The 17,517-nt window shown below is 42.6% G+C and overlaps 1 protein-coding gene across 1 annotated transcript; it reads left to right on the top strand.

Annotated features, from left to right (window-relative positions):
* Positions 1-396: 396 nt before the first annotated feature.
* LOC139816111 (putative nuclease HARBI1) lies at positions 397-8,073 on the top strand. The gene is made up of 4 exons (XM_071783452.1): positions 397-768; positions 6,568-6,698; positions 6,860-7,037; positions 7,411-8,073. The coding sequence occupies exons 1-4, from the start codon at positions 661-663 to the stop codon at positions 8,041-8,043; spliced, it is 1,050 nt and encodes a 349-aa protein (XP_071639553.1). The 5' UTR covers positions 397-660; the 3' UTR covers positions 8,044-8,073.
* Positions 8,074-17,517: the final 9,444 nt, after the last annotated feature.

The raw sequence follows: 17,517 nt of genomic DNA, 5'->3' as shown, positions 1-17,517 counted from the left end.
ATAATTGTAATAAATTCATATTTTTATCTCTATCTCTATATAAATGAATGTATGTTTGTCCGCTATGCAAATCTACAATTTTCAAATTAGAACAACCAAATTTGGTATATACTATCTCATGTGAACGGGGATAGTTTCGCCCCGGAGGCAAGATTTGCGATACTCGAAGGACCAGAGGGGGGTTGTCGCTTTCCCCTCACGACTATCAAATGTTTAACGCGAAAGCAGAAACGCATGCAACGAAATATTAAGCGAAGCGATTCACCGTGTCGGCCGTCGTCCCCGTGATTCCGCCAATTCTCGTCCTGTCCCCTGAACTTGGCCGCTCCGTGGGTCTCGTTCGGCATGCGATGGCAAAACTCGTGCAAGCAAGCAAAACGGTGGAGAGCAAGCGATAGAGCAGGCAGGAAAAGGCAGTTGGACTAGTTGGAGACGTGCGCACTCCCGGTTGAGCAAGGCGGCAAAGGCGATTTCGAGATGCGTTCTGCCCGGCGAACGTGTGCCGTAAGACGGCTCTTAGAGTATGTGTGTGTGTGTGCCGCACGGCGGCTTGACGAGAAGTTCTGATGAGAGGTGTGTCCTCTCCGACTATTTGACGATGATTGTCTGCCGTAAGACGGCTGTCCAAAATGTGTTTGCCGTAAGACGGCTGGATTGCTAATGCTCCGTCCCCGCGGTCCTGGAACATGTCGCTGTGGGCGAGTAGTTGTTCTCTTTCCGGGGGGGGGGTGGATACCGTCGGCGGATGGGCGATGGCAGCACCGACAGGTGAGTCGCATGATTTGGCTGATCGCAATCCGCCGACGTTTTGCGCGAGAATTACAAATGACTTATGCAACTAAGTATAAACGATATATGACTACATGAACATGAAATAACTATACTATTTACAAGGCGATACGCCGAACATACCGCCCACCAAAATACGACGTATTTTCTACGCTTGAACAGATTCCTCTGGCGAAATGTCCATCGGCAGTGGGCACAACTTCACCAAAGGGCGAGTAAGCACGCCATCCGCCGTCCGCACCGTAGCGACCCGAGCGACGCCGTCACGGCCCGGGTGCAGTTCCACGATTCGCCCTCGCCTCCATTGCAAGGGAGGGGCGTTTTCGCCCTTTACCAGGACCAGTGTGTCCTTTTTTACCGTAGGTGCCGATTGCAACCACTTCGGTCGCTGTTGGAGGGTGTGCAGGTATTCGTCATGCCACCTCTTCCAGAACTGCTGGTGCATATGTTGCACTAGTTGCCACCGATCGAGTCTGTTCATCGGCACCGGGTTCAGGTCAGGGTGTGGAACCGCCACGAGAGGCTCCAGGGTGAGGAAGTGCCCCGGGCAGAGCACCCCGAGGTCGCTGGGATCTGAACTGGTGGGACAGAGGGGTCGGGAGTTCAGGATAGCTTCTACTTGGGTTGTGAGCGTACTGAATTCCTCCACGGTGAGGATCTGTGTCCCCACTACTCGCTTCAAGCGGGTCTTCATCGATTTGACCCCGGCTTTCCATAAGCCACCGAAATGCGGTGCCGAGGGGGGGTTGAAGGCCCACTGGATTTGCTCCCGTTCCGAGGCGGCCTGCATGCAGCCGACGAGCTCCCGTTGAGCTCCAACAAAGTTGGTGCCGCAATCGCTGTATATTCGCGAGCAACGGCCGCGTCTAGCGATGAAGCGCCTCAGGGCTGACAGGAACGATTCTGTAGATAGAGAAAAGGCGAGCTCTAGGTGAACCGCCTTGGTTGCGAAGCAGACAAAAAGGCACACGTAGGCCTTGAACGGGGTTGCTCCGCGGGAACGACGATTGTAGACTGGGAATGGCCCAGCGTAGTCGACTCCGGTGATCGAAAAGGGCTTAGCCTGACGTACTCGATCTAACGGTAGGTCCGCCATGGGCGGTTGCATCGGGCGTGGATTTGCCCTGAAGCACCGATAGCAGCGCGACAGGCAGCGTTTAATGGCCTGATGGGCCCCCAGGATCCAGAAGTTCTGTGACAGGATATAATGTAACGTTCGACGTCCCGGATGCAGATGTAGGCGGTGGGTGCGCTCTACGATAAGTTCCGTGAGTCGATGTCGGTTAGGCAGCAATGCCGGGTGTTTAGCTTCGTATGAGATGGCGGAATGGGTCAGCCTGCCGCCCACCCTGAGGACTCCGCGAGCATCGAAGAAGGGGGCGAGTTTTCGCAGAGGTTTGGAGCAACTCTGATTGCGTCTTAAGCTACCGATATCCTCTGCGAAACAACGAGATTGTACAAATTTGACGAGGTATAACAAGGTCGAGTGAAATTCGATTTGATCCACGACGAGAGTGAGCGCATTTGATCTAGTTTTGGTAACGAATCGGAGACAATACGCGAACACTCTGACGAGTTTATCTAACGACGAGAAGCGATCGAGAAGCGAACCGACAACAGTAATAGAATCTACCTCATCAGCAGGATTTGTGGACACAAAGGCGCGAGAGTTTTCTTCCTCCTCGGGAAGATCCTCAGCTTCCAATGTCGTTTCTTGAGTGAGTTCGAATTCGACGAGCCACGCAGGACCGGTCCACCACAGCGGGTGATCGACTAGTTCCTGGGGGAACAAGCCCCTTGAGCAACAATCAGCGGGGTTAGATTTGGTATCGACATGTTTCCAGCAGGAAATGTTTGTGTTAGACTGGATGCGTGCGACACGATTACGCACGAACGTCTTCCAACGGTGCGGAGCCGAGCGTATCCACGCGAGGGTAACCTCAGAATCCGACCAGGCGTATGTGTCGTCGACGGCAACTTTAGGTCGGAGAATTTTCTCGACATATTCCAACAAATCTGACAGCAAGACAGCCGCGGAAAGTTCGAGTCTCGGTAATGTGATGGCCTTGAGTGGGGCCACCTTCGATTTGGCGATGAGCATACGGATTATCACCCCATTCTCGGTGACGAGTCTAATATATACAACGGCTCCGTAGCCTTGCTCGCTCGCGTCACAAAATCCGTGGATTTCTCGCCTGACCACGTTCTTTACGACCGCGATAGTGCGAGGTATACGAATGGAGGCTAACGCGGAGAGCTCCGACTTGTATCTTTCCCATTTAGAACATATCTCTGAGGGGGGCCTGTCGTCCCACTCTACTTTGAGCATCCAGAGTTGCTGGATCAATCGTTTAGCCATGAATGTAAGCGGGGTCAGGAACCCCAATGGATCAAAGATGCGAGCCAATTCAGAGAGAATGGTGCGTTTGGTGCAATCTCTGTCCAACGGGTTGACCTGAAATCCAAAGTCGTCCGTTTGAGGGTACCAACGAAGTCCAAGGACCTTAAGAAACTGGTCTTCCGGCGATTCAAAGGATAGTAACGACTGGCTACAGAGTTCCGGATCCAGATCAGCTAAGACCGACGGATGGCTACTGGCCCATTTTCTGAGTTCGAAGCCGGCAGTTTTAAGCAAGGCTTGTAGTTGCCGCTGAAGCTCGCGGGCCTTCTCCACTGACTCGACACTTGTCACCACATCGTCGACGTAGACGCTCTCTTCCAAGGCAGCCGCGGCCAATGGGTATCTCGTTTTGCCTTCGGCCGCTAGTTTTAACATGCAAGCAATCGCTATGAATGGAGAGCATGTCAATCCGAAAATGACAGTCAGCAAAAGGTAGTCCGAGATCGGATCGTTTTCTGAGAAACGCCACACTATTCGCTGATAGTCACAATGACCGAGTTCGACCAATATCTGAAGGAACATCTGTCTGACATCCGCGGTGAGCGCCACGAGGCCGAGCCGGAACATCAATAATATCACAACTATGTCTGATTGTAATTTGGGACCGGATCGCAACATTTGATTCAGCGAGACGCCGTTCAGATCCTCAGCCGATCCATCAAATACGACGCGCAATTTCGTAGTCGTGCTATCCGACTTGAATACCCCATGATGGGGAAGGTAAAAGACAGGTCCGTCCACTGGGAACGGCTGCTTGATCAATTTCATATAGCCATTATCTAAGTAATCCTGCATGAATTTGTTGTATTTTATTTTGAATTCTTTATCCGCTTTGAAGCGACGCTCAAGTGCGCGAAATCTGTTCACGGCTACTTGACGCGTGCCAACGAAACAAGGTTTGTCCTTTATGAAAGGATACGATACTACAAATCGACCAGATACATCGCGACGCGTGGTCTGCGCAAATAATTCCTCGCAACGTCTATCTTCCTGTGAATACGGCGGAGCCGTGGGAATCTCGTCTAACTGCCAAAATCGACTGAGAGACGCGTCCAATGAATCGAGAGTCAGGAACGAGTGTGTAGACCGAGATGCCTGCGTCGATACCGAACCGACTAGAACCCAACCGAAAATGGAATTAAAGGCGTCTGGTTCGCCCTTCTTCCCTACGCGACGACCGTCTCGAAGCAATGACGTAAAGATCTCTGCGCCGATTAAGATATCGATGGGACCCGGTCGGTGATACCGCGGATCCGCAAGTTTCAATCCCTCTATGTGTTTCCACGCTCTTTGTTCGACTTGACTACTAGGTAATTGGGCGGAGATGCGTGGGAGAATCGTAGCCTTTATCGGAACGCAAGTATTGCCGTTACCCTGTACTTGAATCACGAGTGAGGTGCTACCTCGAGTAGCAGCCGCCTTAGTATCATTAACCGCTAGAACTACCGTGCGACCTTTGGTTCGTCCGAAACCACCCCTTTGCATGCAATTTTCCGAGATAAAGTTCAATTGACTAGCACTATCTAAAAGCATGCGAACAGGGAATAGATTCCCGTGGACGTCGAGAGCTTCGGCCTGTACCGTTGACAGTAATACGGTCGAACTCGATTTCGCGACGCTGGTCATGGTGACGAGGGGCTCGTTATGTTGTGGCGACGAACTCTCGTCGGCGGCCGATTCAGAGGGGGCTCCGGTATCCGCCGGGGTGCCCACTGGACCCGAATTCCGTCCGAAGTGCAATAGGGTATGATGCCTAGCCTGGCACGACCGGCACGTCCCCGTCGATGTGCAGTTGTTAGTGCCATGACCCGCGCGAAGGCAATTGAGACACAAATTCGCGGTTTTGGCCGTTGAATGCCTTTCCCGAGGGGATAATTTCAAGAATCAAGGGCACTTAAACACGAGATGTTGTTCCTTGCACACCGGACACTCGGCAGTTCGAGTTGCAAGCGACGAAGCCGACGCGGACGATTGTGATTTGAACGGCATGGTCGACGGACCCGAGATGGCCTCAAGGACTTTACAGTGCTCGGAAAGAAACTTGATGAGTTGAGCGTATCGCGGTATCTCTTCGGCCCGATGGACAGATTCGAACTTTTCCCGCAATGATCGGGGAAGCTTCTCGAGCAGGAAATTGAGCAAAAGGAAATCCCACGAATCGGTAGGGAACTTTATCAGGTTTAGCGCGCGAGTGTTTTCGGTAAACGTATCTAATAATTTATGGAGGGCATCGGCCGATTCTAATTTTAACGGTTTGGCTTCGCGTATCGACTTTAGGTGGTGGTCCGCTAGCTTCCTTCTGTTCCGATATCTGTCGAGCAGCGCGTCGTATGCAATCATGTAATACTCCGCGGCGAGGGGCAAATTCTTGATTACATTGAGCGCCTCCCCCTTTAGCGAGGCCAGCAGATATTGATACTTTTCTATTGACGAGATCTGTCGGTTGTCGTGAATCGAGGTGTTGAACAAAGCGATAAAAGACGGCCACAGCGTGAGATCGCCCGAAAATTGCGGAAGCGTAATTTTGGATAACTTGATCGCCGACGCGTGGCTCGTGGAATGAGCCTGTGCGGTTCCGGGCGCCGTGCCCGTGAGCGCGTGATACCGTCCCTTCACGGCGTAATGCATTTTGTCGAAGTCTGCCCGAACCGCGTCTTCGGTGTCGAACTCATAGCGAATTCGGCACCTTGCACTAGTGCGCACTGAGTGCAAACTTTTCGGTGCCACACATTCGGCTGCCGCCCTCTGCCCCAGTAGAGTGAAATCATCGTATTCGATTGTGTTGCACTACTATCATACGACTTTTGTATCGTATTCGACGAACAAAAACTGCCCCGATATAATGCTAAATTCGTATTCGGACAAACAAAGCAAACTGGATGAGGGCAAATTTTATTGCACTAAAATTTTTGGCAGTGCGGTTTGGTATCACCGAGTATTTAACCACAAAATTTAAAATGGATAAAAAAGTATCCGTTATATATATGGAATTATTGGAAACGAGTAGTAGCGATGATGAAATAGAAAATTTAGTTTTAAATCATATAAGAGAGGAAAGACCAAAAGTAAAAAATTATGTGGATGTAGTAAATGAATATTCCGACAGAGAAGTATGTAATTTTACTTGATAATAACTGCCCTTATAAAATGTATATTGCAAAAAATACTCATATAAATAAATAAATAATGACTATATCTGGAATAGAATATACGTTATATATATATATATATATATATATATAATAAAATAAATAGATATAATATAAAATAATAAATTATAAGTTATAATAAATATAATAAGTGTAAATATAAATATACATATATATAAATATAATAAATATAATAATTAGTTGTAATAGATGTTATATATGTTATAGTTTCAGAGAAACTTTCGACTACAACGCAGCACATATGCAAAATTAAAAAATTTATATGAAGAATCACAATTTTTTCACAATGTTGCCGATAATATAATTTCAAGTGACCAAAAATTATTAGCATTTTTATGGTAACAAATTATCCAAAAGCAATATGTTTGTTGTACAAATATATGCAATTATAATACTATAAAATGAAATCAGATTTTTTTTACATAGTTTTACAATATATAAAAGAGATGATATATTTAAATTACATTTAATTTTTTTCATAAATATTTTTGTATTAAAGGTTTGCAGGTAACAAAGTCAGCATCAGAGACGTTGCTGGCAGATTTAATATGGCAGAATCCACATTTCATAACAACAGTGACAATATTATGGATTTCTTAAATGACATAGCAAAATCAATAATAAAATTTCCTCAGACATTGGAAGAAAAAATAAAAATATCCAGAAAGTTTGAAAGTGTAAGAAAGAAAAATAAATAAATAATATATTTTTAGTGTTGGTGCGTATTGTGTATGTGTGTGTGTACGTGTGTGTACGCACAAATATGTAGTTTTTAATGTTGTATACAGCGTTATAGTAAACATTTACTTAAAGTAATATTATAAAAAAAATATTATTTACTTAAAGTAATATTTAAAAAATATTTGGTATAATATTTCTAAAACATTTTTGAAATATTCGGAAATATAATATTATGAAGCAACATTTTAGAAACATGTAGGTATAAAATATTATGTGAGAACGTTCATAAGATACACAAAATCAATATTTCACGATGTTAATCTGATATTTCTTATTTATTGAGATCTAATTGTTTATTTTTATTTATAGATAAATGGTTTTCCTGGAATTCTGGGATGTATAGATGGAACATATATCTCAATACGTACACCTGCTCACAAAATCAAGTCAACATATGTGAATCGGCACGATATGCCATCTTTAACGTTACAGGCAATATGTGATGCGGATAAGATGTTTCTCGATGTTTTTACAGGACCACCCAGTAAAGTGCATGATGCACGTATCTTTAAATTATCATTCATAAGCACTATATTGCCAGAAACATGTGGAGATGAGTGGCATATATTAGGCGATGCTGCCTATCCCCTTAAAAAGTATCTTATAACTCCTTACAGAGATTATGGAACTTTGACAGAACAACAAAGAAATTTTAATTACAAGTTCTCTGTTTGTAGAGTAAAAATAGAAAATGCTTTTGGTTTACTAAAAACAAGATTTAGACAGTTAATTAGATTAGATTTTAATACAGTTCAACGTAGCTGTAAATACATTCTAGCTTGCTGTACACTCCATAATTTATGTATTCATTATAAAGATAATTTGGATGATTTCATGGAAGAAGTAGACATTGTAAATATTCAAGATTTTGAAGAAATTAATAGAGATAATAGAATTGAAGGTGAAGAAAAAAGGAATCGGCTATGTCAATTATTGTCATAATTCAGTTTTCTAAACTTATGACGTTTATTACGTTTCATTTTTTATTACGTTTAATTTTACATTTTGTGTTTAACTCTATATAATATCTAATAAGAAGTATAATAATAGCATAGTATAGCAAAAAAATATTTATTTTATTTTTATATTTTTAAGTATATTAAACAAAGTATTTGCACATATTTTTGCATAAATCAAATATTACATAGTAAACATAACTTTCGGCTATTAGAATTATTATTGCGTGTTTAGTATTATTGCGTTACACATAAGCCATAATATTAGGGAGTTTTTACGATACTGTCTTTCAAAAACTTCCCATTATTGTGTTACAATATATGACAAAGTGTAGTATAATAATATACATATACGTTACTATAATTATGTTTATCCTTAACAAATACAAATATATTATATTTCTCATGAATACTTTGTTTTCTTCAACATTACAAAATAATATACGTAATCAGAATTATAAAATAATATGTAATTAATACTGCAAAATAATAAGTAATTAACATTACAAAATAAGTAATTATCTTTTTTATAAATTTTCTTTTTCAAAAAAACTTTTTAATAATTTCATTTTTTCTTCATGTCTTTCTTGTCTTTTAGCCTCTTTTTCGTTATGAATCTTTAATAAAGTCTGTGCTAAACTTGAATCTTTCTTATTTTTTTTAACGTTAGATGTTTGTGGAGTATCTTTAACATTAATCACAACTTTGTTTGCACTTTGTAATATTTCTGGTTGTACACTATCATCTATAGCAGCAATCTTTTTTATTTCATTTTCAAAATTTACTTTCATTCTTTTTGACCCAGAAGTGGAATTATTTTTATCAGAAACGCGTTTTCTTTTAAGGATAGTTTTGTAGCGATTTTCGCATTGAATATATGTCTTTTTAATACCAAGAGTTGCTTCTAAATCTTCTGCTATTTGTTGCCACATTGCTTTTTTATTTTTAAACTTCTTCATCGGACCTACTAATTCCAAGTAGGTTGCGTATTTATCCAATAACAATGTCGTGCTCGTATCTAACCATTCGTTTTCAGAAATGTGTTTTTCTTGTGTATGTGATGAATCAAGATCGTTACTAGGAAATTCAAAACCAGCTTCGAGTAACTGTTTCTTTTGTACCATAATTGTGTCTAAATCACCTGTAATATAATAAATTATATATATAATATATATATACATATATATATATATACATATATATATATATATATATATATACATATATCTTATAATATGTACATATTATAATATGAATAATGGCTCGTCTACAATAGCCGCAACAGTATGCAGTAAGACGTAAGCAGTAAGCTGTTGACTAATGGGATTTTTACAATTCAAGAATAATTGACTGTGGTTGGTCAATAGCTTATTGCTTACGTCTTACCGCATACTTTTACAGCTATTGTAGACGAGCTATATGATACAAATCTATAATAGAACAAAAATACAAAATATGTATATGATGTATAACCTGTTTCTTTTTCAACCTCACATAAAATGTGATCCGTATCTTCTATCAACTTATTATTTTCATCATACATAAAATTTTTAATATTAATCACGCTCTCCTCCACACTCATTTTGCTTCTTTTCAAATTATAAGTGTTAAATTTATTGGTTATACCTCCTGATTACCACGTGCATGAACGCAGGATCATGCCTGAAGATCATGCACGCATGAATACAGTGCTGCTTTATCCCAGTGCTGCCCCATCTCAATGCTGCACTGAGATTGGTCGCATGTAATCGATGCTATGTAACTAGAAAATATGCTGCACTGGTGCTGTATTGGGGCAGCACTAGCACAGAATCAGTGCGTGTCTGCCGAATTCGCTATCAGTAGTCTCTTGTATAACCTTGAGATGCGCGTTCTCAAAGTCCTCGGCGATTCTCGCCACGCTCTGATAGCGGGCAAGAAAACTTTCTAGGATCGTCGGTTCGGACGAGGCCTTCCGGGCAAGATCATAAATCTCCCTCATCCGCCGGACGCATAATTCGCGACAAGAGGGAGCTGACTTTGATTTCGACATGTTGGTTGATACGTAAAGCAATCAACAACAACGGCGAACGACCCCAAGGACACGTAATGTATTGTCGCCCCGTGGAAATACCGGCGAACAATAGGCTTCGAGTTTACGTGCTAAGGGACGAAAGAGAGAACGAAAGCAAACAACCGTTCCGTTCGTCAAGGTGACGAGGAATAACAGATGGCTCGTTTCGGATTCCTACGCGAAGGCTCAATGGAATGTTCCCGAGAGAATGTTCCTCAATTACGATATAACGTAGCCGAAAATGACAATTTTGTTAATCGCAAGAGCGAATGGCGAACGCAAAAAAGGGGATCAAATGCAGTGTAGAGCTAGCAAGGAAGAGGGTTGCAAGGGATGTACAAAATAAGAAAATAGTTGTATTAACGATTAAAATTATCAATTAGGTTGGCACAGGTGCCCGGTTACGGCGAGAAATGCACTCAAGTATTTGTTCAGATTAAGTTTTCAGCAATACATGTTGCGCGCGAAGCTACGACACGAGCAGCGTATACGACATGAGCAGTACACACATGACACGAGCAATAATCCACGACATGAGCATCAATTACGCCAACTTCTTTTGCAATTGTGATTATAATTGTAATTATAATCTTTAATAAGATTACCTTGAGTGCTACAATATATTCTATACCGGGAACCAGTGCCGGCGAACAGTATATTCGATCGGTGGCAATTATGTTTGCGAGAATTCCAACGATCGGAATAATATATTCAGTATGTGTTTTCAATATGTATTTCGAGTCTGGCCGAAACACACCCAGCAACAACGAAAATAATGTAGCGCGTTATTATGGAACGCGAACTTATGTAAAAAAAATGTGTATATGTTACGGGCAAAGTCAGCATGGTGTGCAGTGTCGGCATTGCCCGGGCAATGTCAGCATTGCACAACGCGACTGGGCAAAGTAGTTTATTAGCGGACATTGCCTGGTTTGATGTGGGCAAAGTTAACACTGCCCATCCAGCGATGGCAATGTCAGCAACGATTATCACATTGCGGACTTTGCTCGGTTCAAAGTGGGCAATGTCGACAATGCTAAATCTCCGTGGGCTAAGCTGCGCTAAATGTATGGTAATTCTTCAGTTTAGCTACCTCAGCACAGAAATTGATGCAATTAGGCTTAATCGACGCGTTTTTGCACGAAACGAACGAATCTGGCAGAAAAAAGTGTCGCTCTGCCCCGCGACGCGAGATATTAATCGTCAAAGTTGAACCGACGACATGTAGCAACACTGAACGTGCCCTGCGGCCATATGCGCATGCTCAGTGGTCGCACGCGCATGTAAAACTGCGCCAATTTTAAATAAATCAATCGTGCGGAATAACCAAGCATCTCGATTCAAGCAGTTAGGTCTCACGCTGGGAGTTTCATTAGTTTAATTATGCGGGAAGCACACACACACACACACACACACACACGGGGGGGTGCGAGGGGGGCCTTTGGCCCTTCCCTCCCCCGCACCCACCCCGTCGGTAGGCAGCGTGGACCTCGCTTTACAACATAAAGTACATGCTAAGTTGTAAAACGAAATTATAAAGTACATGCATGGGGGAGGGTGCAGCGGAGAAAAGCCTTTCTGTTCACGTGCGCTCACGCATGTAAGCCCCCTTGCACCCCTCCATGCATGTGCTTTATAATTTCGCTTTACAACTTAACATGTACTTTATGTTGTAAAGCGAGGTCCACGCTGCCTACCGACGGGGTGGGTGCGGGGGAGGGGGGGGCAAAGCCCCCCCTCGCACCACCCCGTGTGGTGTGTGTGTGTGTGTGTGTGTGTGTGTGTGTGCTTCCCACGCATAATTAAATTAATGAAACTCCCAGCGTGAGACCTAACTGCTTGAATCGAGATGCTTGGTTATTCTGCACGATGTAACTGTTTAATGATTTTCGTTAAAGCAGGGCACATACACACGTGTGTATGCCCTGCTTTATAGAAGTTGTGATTTTCGTTAAAGCAGGGCACACACACGTGTGTATGCTGGTGTATGCCCTGCTTTATAGAAGTTGTGATTTTCGTAAAGCATACACACGTGTGTGTGCCCTGCTTTAACGAAAATCACAACATCTATAAAGCAGGGCATACACACGTGTGTATGTGCCCTGCTTTAACGAAAATCATTAAACAGTTACATCGTGCAGAATAACCAAGCATCTCGATTCAAGCAGTTAGGTCTCACGCTGGGAGTTTCATTAATTTAATTATGCGTGGGAAGCACACACACACACACACACACACACACACACACGGGGTGGTGCGAGGGGGGGCTTTGCCCCCCCCCCCCCCCCCCGCACCCACCCCGTCGGTAGGCAGCGTGGACCTCGCTTTACAACATAAAGTACATGTTAAGTTGTAAAGCGAAATTATAAAGCACATGCATGGAGGGGTGCAAGGGGGCTTACATGCGTGAGCGCACGTGAACAGAAAGGCTTTTCTCCGCTGCACCCTCCCCCATGCATGTACTTTATAATTTCGTTTTACAACTTAGCATGTACTTTATGTTGTAAAGCGAGGTCCACGCTGCCTACCGACGGGGTGGGTGCGGGGGAGGGAAGGGCCAAAGGCCCCCCTCGCACCCCCCCGTGTGTGTGTGTGTGTGTGTGTGTGCTTCCCGCATAATTAAACTAATGAAACTCCCAGCGTGAGACCTAACTGCTTGAATCGAGATGCTTGGTTATTCCGCACGATTGATTTATTTAAAATTGGCGCAGTTTTACATGCGCGTGCGACCACTGAGCATGCGCATATGGCCGCAGGGCACGTTCAGTGTTGCTACATGTCGTCGGTTCAACTTTGACGATTAATATCTCGCGTCGCGGGGCAGAGCGACACTTTTTTCTGCCAGATTCGTTCGTTTCATGCAAAAACGCGTCGATTAAGCCTAATTGCATCGATTTCTGTGCTGAGGTAGCTAAACTGAAGAATTACCCTTATTTAGCGCAGCTTAGCCCACGGAGATTTAGCATTGTCGACATTGCCCACTTGGAACCGAGCAAAGTCCGCAATGTGATAATCGTTGCTGACATTGCCATCGCTGGATGGGCAGTGTTAACTTTGCCCACATCAAACCGGGCAATGTCCGCTAATAAACTACTTTGCCCAGTCGCGTTGTGCAATGCTGACATTGCCCGGGCAATGCCGACACTGCACACCATGCTGACTTTGCCCGTAACATATATATATATATATATACATATACTTATTGCAAAGTGTTCTCATAATGATATGTTTCTAATTCTCATTTATTTCTGATATTGTCGTATTTTAGAGAGTGACTATAGAAACTATAGCAAGTAAAAAAGTCGTTATTTTATTTTTCTTCTAATTTTTTCCAATACAGAACTGCCTAATTGCGTAGTTTTGTAATAAAATTATTTTAAAAATTATTTGACGAAAAATTGTCACATTATTTGCATGAGTGCATCTGTTCCTGCAATCTATGATGAAATTATAAGTCCAAAAAACGGAGTGTTTAATCAACATTATTATCCATCTAATTTTTAAATACATCAGAATCTCAATATTTGCTGCAAAATTTTAGCAACAAAAGTACGTGTGCATTGCTGATATAAAATCATTTTGATAAATCATTCTAGTTTATTGTGGATTTTCTAAATACATCAGTAAAACACAAAATTCATCTAAAGCGAGTGCTTGTTAGCCTTGGTACGTTACTGCCTTCTGCTACGGACGGCCAGAAAGCATTTTCAGGCCGTATTGCTAAAGCGGGGAACACACGGCAACGCCGCACAGACGCGGCAACGCCGCAGTCTTAGCATATGTCTCTACCTCTATGAAGTTGGCCGGACAACTTCAACGTATCGAACTTTCATTAATTGGAATCGATTGGTGTTCGTTTGGTGGTTTTTGGTAGTCTAGTCCGATCGTTTGGTGGTTAGTCGTTTTCCTGTAAAATAAAAATAAAATTTCCGGTGTGAAGTTAGCCGGACAATTTTTATTTTTTAACCAATTTAACTTTTTTATAGCTCATTCGACGCGGAATCGTTTGGTGGTCACGAATATCATCATAAAAACGTTTGGTGGTCAACCGTTTTCCCAGAAAATAGAAAAAATCGTATGCGCATAATGCTGGACATATCACCACTGTGCCATTAGCCGGAAAAATTGTATTTATCACCCAAATTGACTTCGATAGGGCTTATTCGACGCGGAATCGTTTGGTGGTCACGAATATCGTCATTAAAACGTTTGGTAGTCAATCGTTTTCTTAAGAAATAGATAAAACCGTACTCTCACGCCATTGGTCGCATGACTCCGTGACGTTAGCTCGGTAATTTGATGGATAAACATTATTTATCAATCAAATTGACTTTCATACGGCTCAATCGACGCGGAATCGTTTGGTGGTCACGAATATAATCAGTAAAACGTTTGGTGGTCAACCGTTTTCCCAGAAAATAAAAAAAACCGTATGCGCATAATGCCGGACATATCACCTCTGTGCCATTAGTCGGAAAAATTGTATTTATCACCCAAATTGACTTTGATAGGGCGCAGTCGACGCGGAATCGTTTGGTGGTCACGAATATTGTCATTAAAACGTTTGGTGGTCAATTGTTTTTTTAAGAAATAGAAAAAACCGTACTCTCACGCCATTGGTCGTACGACTCCGTGACGTTAGCTCGGTAATTTGATGGCTAAAGATTATTTATCAATCAAATTGACTTTCATACAACTCATTCGACGCGGAATCGTTTGGTGGTCACAAATATCATCATTAAAACGTTTGGTGGTCAATCGTTTTCCTAAGAAATAGAAAAAACCGTACTCTCACGCCATTGGTCGTATTTCTTAGGAAAACTATTGACCACCAAACGTTTTAATGACGATATTCGTGACCACCAAACGATTCCGCGTCGAATGAGTTGTATGAAAGTCAATTTGATTAATAAATAATCTTTATCCATCAAATTACCGAGCTAACGTCACGGAGTCGTATGACCAATGGCGTGAGAGTACGGTTTTTTCTATTTCTTAGGAAAACAATTGACCACCAAACGTTTTAATGACGATATTTGTGACCACCAAACGATTCCGCGTCGAATGAGTTGTATGAAAGTCAATTTGATTGATAAATAATGTTTATCCATCAAATTACCGAGCTAACGTCACGGAGTCATGCGACCAATACCTCAACAAAGTTAGCCCCCCCAAGTGGATTATTGATACATTTTTTTTTACCAATCGTTTGGTGATTGATTGGTAGTATTTGGTACCGTATTCAAAACGTTCGGTAGTTTCTCGTTTTTCTAGGAAATCAAAAACAAATTTTTGATCTTCTTTTAGCCCTCCCACTTTGACTGTGGTAGTTTTTTTTTTTTTCTTAATCGATTGGCGATTGATTGGCAATGTTTGGTACCGCATTGAAACCTTTTGGTGGTTGCGCGTTTCTTTAGAAAATCGAAAAAACAAATTTTTGATCTTCTTTTAGCCCTCCCACTTTGACTGTGGTAGTTTTTTTTTTTTTCTTAATCGATTGGCGATTGATTGGCAATGTTTGGTACCGCATTGAAACCTTTTGGGGTGCATTCGGGGAGCACGCTATTAGCACAATTATCGTCCAAAACTGTTCGAGGAGACGCTTTGTGGCGCTGTGATATACGATGATGACGTCACTGTAAAGGCAGCGTGACGTCATCACTCGCGCTATTTTTGCTATTATTTTCGAGGTGAGGCACGAAATACTATTGGCGCTTAAGCTGCGTTCGGGGAGCTTGTTATCGCTGTCGCGCTATTGGCTCTTCGAACGAAGTTCATAGCGTTTGCGTTTATAGCGTTAATAGCGTCTCCCCGAATGCACCCTTGGTAGTTTCGCGTTTAAAAAAAAAAGAATTAATTGTCAACAAATTTTTAACCTTCTTTAGCGCCTACACTTTGACTGTTTAAAATTTTAAATTCTTTTTTTACGAATCGTTTAGTGGTTGATTGGTAATGTTAAGAATTGTAAGTTATTGAAAATTTTATTTTAACATTTCAGTTATGTATAGTGACGATTGCACAGTATCACGCACTAGGCTCTGGGGTCACATGCGCATGCTCTAGGGCTTAAGCGGGGCGCACACACTTCTGCACAACGCATAATGCGTAAGCATAAGAAAATTGATTGGTCTATTTCCTTATGCACATGCATAAGGACCAATCAATTCTCTCATGCTTATGTTTATGCGCTATGCAGGTTTGTCTGGATTGACCTTAAAGGCCATCGCACACAAAATTGCATAGGCTGCATAAGCATAGCATAACGCCCCTTGCACAATGCCAGGCAACAGGCAATAGGAACAGGGAATAGAAATCAGAAATCATGTATAAATGCAGAATAAACAGTGACACAGGCAATAGACACAGAGTTTCCGTCACGTTGGAAATTCTGTGCCTATTGCCTATTGCCAACCAATCATAGCATTTGAATTTTTTAGGTTGTAATTAACGATTTTTTTGTTATTTCCTGTTCCTATTGCCTGTTGCCTGGCATTGTGCAAGGGGCTTAAGACCGCTGGACCAATGAGCATCTTATGTAAATCAATATGGCGACTTTATGCTGGATGCTCATTGGTCCAGCGGTCTTATGCTATGCTTATGCAGCCTATGCAATTTTGTGTGCGATGGCCTTTAAGGTCAATCCAGACAAAATTGCATAGCGCATAAACATAAGCATGAGAGAATTGATTGATCCATGTGCATAAGGAAATAGACCAATCCGTTTCTTTATGCATATGGTTATGCACCTATGCAAGTTTGTCTGGATAGACCTTAAAGGTGGAAGCACATAAAATTGCAGGAGCCATAAGCAGAATGCAGAAGCCATATGCGCATGCGCTATGGTATCTGTTAGAGCTCTACGGATACCATAGCGCATGCGCATATGGCTTCTGCTTTCTGCTCATGGCTCCTGCAATTTTATGTGCTTCCACCTTAAAGGTGGAAGCACATAAAATTGCAGGAGCCATGAGCACGAATGCAGAAGCCATATGCGCATGCGCTATGGTATCTGCATTCTGCCCATGGCTTCTGAATTTTCAATCTACATAAAAATACATAAGCATAGTTTATGTAGATTGAAAATTCAAAAGCCACAGCCATGGGCAGAATACAGGCAGATACCATAGCGCATGCGCATATGGCTTCTGCGTTTTGCTCATGGCTCCTGCAATTTTATGTGCTTCCACCTTAAAGCGGGGAACACACACTTCTGCACAACGCATAATGCGTAAGCATAAGAAAATTGATTGGTCCATACACATGTGCATAAGGAAATAGACCAATCAATTTTCTTATGCTTACGCATTATACGTTGTGCAGAAGTGTGTGCGCCCCGCTTAAGCCCTAGAGCATGCGCATGTGACCCCAGAGCCTAGTGCGTGTACATACGTATGCGCTCCTGAATGC

Source organism: Temnothorax longispinosus, chromosome 7 (genome assembly GCF_030848805.1).
Source record: "Temnothorax longispinosus isolate EJ_2023e chromosome 7, Tlon_JGU_v1, whole genome shotgun sequence".
Taxonomy (NCBI): domain Eukaryota; kingdom Metazoa; phylum Arthropoda; class Insecta; order Hymenoptera; family Formicidae; genus Temnothorax; species Temnothorax longispinosus.
Note: the sequence above shows the minus strand (reverse complement) of the source record. Positions and strands in the feature narration are given on the sequence as shown.

Coding starts and splice junctions, on each gene's coding strand:
- LOC139816111 (XM_071783452.1), top strand. CDS start 661: ATGCTCCGTCCCCGCGGTCCTGGAACATGTCGCTGTGGGCGAGTAGTT. Junction 769..6,567: donor GGCGATGGCAGCACCGACAG/GTGAGTCGCATG, acceptor TATATGTTATAG/TTTCAGAGAAACTTTCGACT. Junction 6,699..6,859: donor AAATTATTAGCATTTTTATG/GTAACAAATTAT, acceptor TTTGTATTAAAG/GTTTGCAGGTAACAAAGTCA.